Source organism: Chenopodium album, chromosome 12 (assembly GCF_948465745.1).
Source record: "Chenopodium album chromosome 12, dcCheAlbu1.1, whole genome shotgun sequence".
NCBI lineage: Eukaryota > Viridiplantae > Streptophyta > Magnoliopsida > Caryophyllales > Amaranthaceae > Chenopodium > Chenopodium album.
Genome location: NC_137845.1, coordinates 19,669,610 through 19,675,690, shown reverse-complemented (window position 1 = coordinate 19,675,690; position 6,081 = coordinate 19,669,610). Strand labels below are relative to the sequence as shown.

At 33.8% G+C, this 6,081-nt stretch overlaps 1 protein-coding gene across 1 annotated transcript; it reads left to right on the top strand.

The window, feature by feature from the left end:
• Positions 1 to 650: 650 nt before the first annotated feature.
• Positions 651 to 1,608, top strand: LOC145571038 (plasma membrane ATPase 1-like). The gene is made up of 4 exons (XM_081630138.1): positions 651 to 677; positions 793 to 930; positions 1,011 to 1,190; positions 1,285 to 1,608. Exons 1-4 carry the CDS (start codon positions 651 to 653, stop codon positions 1,468 to 1,470), a joined length of 531 nt encoding a protein of 176 aa, XP_081486264.1. The 3' UTR covers positions 1,471 to 1,608.
• Positions 1,609 to 6,081: the final 4,473 nt, after the last annotated feature.

Here is a 6,081-nt window from a genome sequence, read left to right as displayed (position 1 = left end):
TGGCTTGTAAATTATAATTGGGTGATGAAACTAATGGTAAATTCGTTGTTTTAAGCACGAATTATACTCCCTTCGTTCTCAAATTGTTGTTCCGGATTTTAAGAGTGGAAGTTAAAGCGTAATTTAAACTAGTAATGTTACTAATGTTTCATCAAAGTGTCTTCTTGAGTTCATAGGTTGAGCAATGATGAGCTTGGTTTGTGAAAGTAAAAGGTCAAAATGTGGCTTAGATTATAGTTTTTGGATTGACTTGTTTCTTGAGAGAGACATATACTTTGTTATGATCGAAGGATAGATTTAGGGTTTGATTGATTGATTGTTTGATGATCGAAGGATTTGTTTAGCTTTGTAGATAAAAAGATAACATGGACTATTGAAGTGTATGTAAATCCAAGTGGCCTTACTCATCTTGATTTAAAGTATTTGACATAAGTAGTTGAAGGCTCGAGTTGCATGTTTTTACCTTGAGAAATTCAGTTGGACCTTCCGACCTGAGTTTCGCCCAGAAATCGAGTTGAATGTTCAACCTTCAACCTTTAAAACCCAATTCCTCTAATTTTTTTTTTGTTTCGGTCTTTCTTGTGCTTTTAATTGCTCCAATTATGAGTCATATTACAGAAAAAGATATCTATAATCACCAAACCTCCGTCATGGCACCCTTAGCTAGGAAAGTAAAGGTATGCATGCTTTCAATGCTTGCATTGGTCTATCTGTATCATAGTATCACTTGAGAGTTGCGACTATACACGTGTATTTGTGAGGCTGTTTCTAAATTTATGGCTATTTCATCAGGTTCCGCGAGATGGTTGGTGGAGTGAGGAGTATAGTTCACAGTTGGTCCCTGGGGATGTAATTAGTATTAATGCTGGAGACATCATTCTAGCTGATGCGCGTCTACTGGAAGGAGACGATGCTGTAATAATTGATGAGGTCAGTTGTAATGTTTGTGACTAATATATTTACTTCATGCATCTATTGTTGCTGAATATATGATTTCTTGTGCTTTGCAGTATGTTTTAACAGGAGTTTTGTCTCCAGTAACTAAGAAAGCAGGGGATGCAGTATACTCTGGCTGTATTTGTGAACAAGGAGCATGTGAAGCTGTGATCATTGCCACAGGTGCTCGAATCTTCTTTAGGAAAAATGTTTGCCTGGATTTTAGCATCAATGAAGTCAAATGTTGGGATAAGGTAAAAAGTTCTAGTGGATTTCAACACTAAAAATATATAGCTACTTGTTCTATCTTCTTAACCCTTTATTTTGCTTTTTTTCTTTCCTTTTTAGGTTTTGGTTGGCATTAGGAATGTATGCTTGTGCTTGGTTGCTGTTGGGGTGTTGGTGGAGATTGTTTTCATGTACCTTTTCCAGCACATAGCATTTTGGCGCGGAATTGACAATCTGCTTGTTCTCCTCATTGGTGGAATCCCCATTGCTCTTCACACTCATTATTGGAGATTACTAAAGATGTAAATTATTGGAAAGTTTGTTAATATAATGCCGTCATTCCCAATTTTATGGGTAGGCCAAATTACAAAGGATACTCTGCCGAAATTTACATTTGCATTATTCAATAATATTGCATTTTAATTTCAATTATATTAGCGTTAGCATATTACTTTATACCACTAGCAAGAAAAACAGGTACTACAAACATATACAAGCAATTATTATAATTAAAAAAAAAAAAAATTTACATCATCTGCGTCACTCATTAAACAAACAAGTGACGCAAATACAGCAATTGTATTGTTTACTCAGTCATTTGCGTCGCTTGTTTATAAAGGGGCGACGCAAATGACTGAAAATAAGTTTATCAGAAAAGTCATTTGCGTCGCTCTTTTATAAAGGAGTGACGCAAATGTCAAAAAATAAGTTTTTAAAAAAAGTCATTTGCGTCGCTTGTTTATAAAGGAGCGACGCAAATAACTTAAAATAAGTTTATCAGAAAAGTTATTTGCGTCGCTCTTTTATAAAGGAGTGACGCAAATGTCAAAAAATAAGTTTTTAAAAAAAGTCATTTGCGTCGCTTGTTTATTAAGGAGCGACGCAAATGACAAAAAATAAGTTTATAAAAAAAGTCATTTGCGTCGCTTGTTTATAAAGGAGCGACGCAAATGACTCTTATTTGCGTCGCCCCTAGGAGCGACGCAAATGACTTAAAAGTCATTTGCGTCGCGAGCAGTTGCGTCGCTCATAGAAGCGACGCAAATACACTATAAATGAGCGACGCAAATAAGCCTTTTTCTACTAGTGCCTTAACAAAAGTAGGATTAGAATAACCTAGTAGACTAGAAACAACCGAAACAGAAACTTTAGTTTCAGTAAGAAACAAAAAGTTAGGAGCATATTTATTTAGCAACCAAAAAACATAAGGTAGTTTAGGAGTAGAGGTGTCATTGAGTCCGCGACAATTCCAAGATGTGATCTTCATAAACACTTTGGGGACTGTGAGAGGACAACCGCTAAACTAGAAGTGGAAGAAGTATCACCCGCCAAGTAAGAGGTAGAGCCTTGGGAACCAAGAGCAAAGGTAGCAGAATGCAAAGAGCAAATACGAGAAGCATCATCTGCCCTTCGAAATTTCATAGAGGAAGTGAGTGATGTAGTAGCCTTGCGTTTAGTACTTGAAAAGAGAGGCGCTTTGTTAAAGTTTGCATCAACAAACCCATTGGAAGAAGACCCTAAGAAATCCAGGTCCATAGCAGTAGCAACATCCGAATAACACTTAGGTTGTGGAGTTGTTGTTCGTTGAGAATCCGTGAAGGAGTAACCACCTTTGCTATGCAGGTCCAGATTTTTAATCTTTCTTCTTTTTTGAGACCAAGTGGAGCCATGATAACCAAAGTAAGGTAATTGCTCATAAGAACGACATCGATGAAAAGGGCCATGTCTACTTCTTTTATGCGGCCAGAGCTCCCCTATTTCTTTGGGAGAAGATGACTGTTGTTGCTTGTTACAGGTAGAGGAAGACCCTGCAATCCCTTCTTGCCTCCTAGGATTAAAAATAGGTGCTGCACTGAAGGATTCTATCTAAAGTGTTAAATAAGTAGGATTCTATCTAATTGCATGATCAGGAATAAAGGTGTCAAATTGGGGTGTGTGGTTCGGAATAAATTGAATTCAATCAAGTCAAGTTTAGTTTAAGTTTGAGTTATGCTAAATTATTATGTTTGTATCAGTCAAAAGTTGAACGGGTTATTTTTAAATTGGTTCGGATTAGTTTTTAACACAAATAATCAAGTTTTACATTAATTGAATTAGTAGAAGATATAATTCCAGTCAATTTTTTAGAAGATGTGCAAGTTTGGTAATATTTCAATAATGACTCAAAAGTGAACAAATAAGGATTTCAAATAAAAAACAATGAACAAATAAGATTTAAAACCATAAAAAGGTATGGTATAGTCAAATTAGTTAGAGGGGTAAAGATTGTGTTTTTGTTTTTTTTTTTTTATATTATTGATTTATTTCAATTATCATTAAAACATATTTCCTACCTCCGTTTTTTAATAATGGACACACTTTGAGTTTTATCATTATTCATATACTAACTTTGACTTCTTTTTTTTTTTTTTTTTTTTTTTTTGGTAAAATTATTATTAATGTATGAAAAGCAATTAGTATCGTGTAAAATATTTTTAAATAGATATTAATGTGATGTTAATAATGTTCAATTGTATATATAGATGGTCATACTCACGTGTATTAATTTTAACCGTGTTAATTATCATGAAACAGTGGAAATATTATAAGTTTCCAAGAGGTTGTCCTCTATAATTTTAGTACAATTTTGTAACAAAAATATCACTAGCCACTCATTGTAATTTTCTTTTAAAAATAAGGCCCCGTTCTTTTGAGCTGTTGTGCTCTGCTCTGCTCTTCTGAAATCTTCTTTGCTCTGCCTCGTTCTGCTTTACTCTGTTGAAATATGCTCTGTATTGCTCTGTAGTGTGTTGGAAGCCTTAGTTTACTCTATTGAAATCTACTCTGTTCTGCTAAAATCTACTATACTCTGCTCTGTCGTATTTGAAAATTAAAACTTTAGAAGAATTTAATTAGATCTAGCTCACACTCTCACATGGCCATATTGTATATTATATAATTATATTAGATTTCATTTACATTATTAAAGTTGAGACAAAGCCTCTTTTTGTTGTTAGAAGGATGTAAGTAGGACATATTCAAAAGTTAAAAGTACAAAAGGACATTCAAAAAAGAATTTTCGCATTGTTAGATTGGTATCTTATTATTAATAAGGACAAATTTTTTAGGGAAATTGAAGTGGACTTGACATTCTAACAAGGACTAGAGTTTAAAACACTTATTACTAGTTCAAAAAAGATTTCTATTTAATTGCTATGCTTAATACGGACATATTTTTCTCTCCTTTGCTGAATTCATAGAAAAGTACAATATCGTCTAATCGTCGTGATAATGCACTAATTATCTATTTGCAGTATGCTATAGAGAACTATAGTGTTGTGCATCATCATTTTGCTTTTAGTTCCATGTCATGTTTTTTTAGATTAGATTAGATTGATCTTTTGATGTTAGCTTTATAAATATTATAATTACTACTTATTACAAATCGTGTACCATGAGAGGAAGTGTAAATTAAACACAATATCTATCATGAGAGGAAGTGTAAATTAAACACAATATCTATAAATTGGATTCAATATATTATACTTCCTTCTCTTTTTATAATCGCAACGTTAGGAATTTCATCACGCTTGTTAATGCATATTTTATAACTTGACTTGAATATCATAAGTTATATATATTGTTGTAAAAATTATAAAATGTTGATATTGTGAAAGTGTATTGTAACTACATGACTATAGTTTTTATAACATATAAATCACAAAAGACAATTAACTAAAGGAGTGTGTATGAATAATGTAAAATTCCAAATATTGCGATTATAAAAATGAAAGAAGTATCTAATGTATTGTACTGTAAAGATGAAAAATATTATTTCCACCTCTTTAAAATTAAGAGGAAATCAAAGTCTCTTTAGTTTAAAGAAGGTAAAGCTTATCAACTACTCAAATATGTAACTAAAAAACCAGAAGCTAGCTTGTTTGTTAAAAAAGAATTAAAGGTGATGAACAAAGCTACATAACAATGCAAGTAGTAATAGTTAAGGAATTACTTATTATAAAATGTACGTGGACGTGAAACCATATTTTGAAAATAGCTAAAACACTCAAAAAAACAATAAAAAGAGAGGCAAAAGTAATAAGTTAAATTATTAGTGTTATTACTAATGGATAGTGTGCTTTACAATGCCGCAACATTAGGTAATGTAAGCTTCCTAAATGATGCACGAAACAACGAACTAGAGAGTGGTACTGATGAGTATTTTCTAAAGCAAACCAAGCACAAAAATAACATCCTTCACTTAGCAATTCCACGAGAGCATTTCAAGTTTGTAGAAGAAGTGATTTTAAATGGCTTAATATCTAAACAAGCCATTGATGAGTTGATCAAGCAAGCGAACAAAGACGGAAACACCCCTGTCCATGTTGCCGACTAGGTCGGCAACATGGACATGTTTAAGCTACTTCATGATTATGAATGTGGGAAGACTGTCCAAAAGGAAGGAAAGCCGGTGTTCATGATGCAGAATGTAGAGGGCAACACACCATTACATGTTGCACTTATTCATGCCAATGTTGAGATTGTTGTTAGTAGAGACGCATCCTGACTTAGTCTATGTTACCAACACGTCTAAAGAGACGCCCCTTCACCTTGCAACTATGCACCAACCTATTGGTAAGTATGAACTTCCACTGTATTTTATTTTGAGGGCCGTTTGGTTGGAGAAAATACAAGTTGATATCAGATATCAACAAAACTTGTTAATATCAAGGCTATTTTTGTAAATTTAGCTACCACACCAAGGGTAATTTTGTAATTTTAGCAACCACACCCCCTTTCTCTCCCCTCAATCACCACCGTGCAACATCTACTACCACCTACAGCACCACCTTTAGCTTCACTAGCCGACCACCTCACCACCTTTACCTTCACCAATCGACCCCAGCCGACCACACGGCCTTTTCGTTCACCAATCGA

What these genes read in the sequence shown, in the direction of transcription:
- LOC145571038 (XM_081630138.1), top strand. Translation starts at nt 651, where the DNA reads ATGGCACCCTTAGCTAGGAAAGTAAAG. An exon ending in CCTTAGCTAGGAAAGTAAAG is followed by an intron (nt 678 to 792) that starts GTATGCATGCTT and finishes CTATTTCATCAG; the next exon opens with GTTCCGCGAGATGGTTGGTG. An exon ending in AAGTCAAATGTTGGGATAAG is followed by an intron (nt 1,191 to 1,284) that starts GTAAAAAGTTCT and finishes TTTCCTTTTTAG; the next exon opens with GTTTTGGTTGGCATTAGGAA.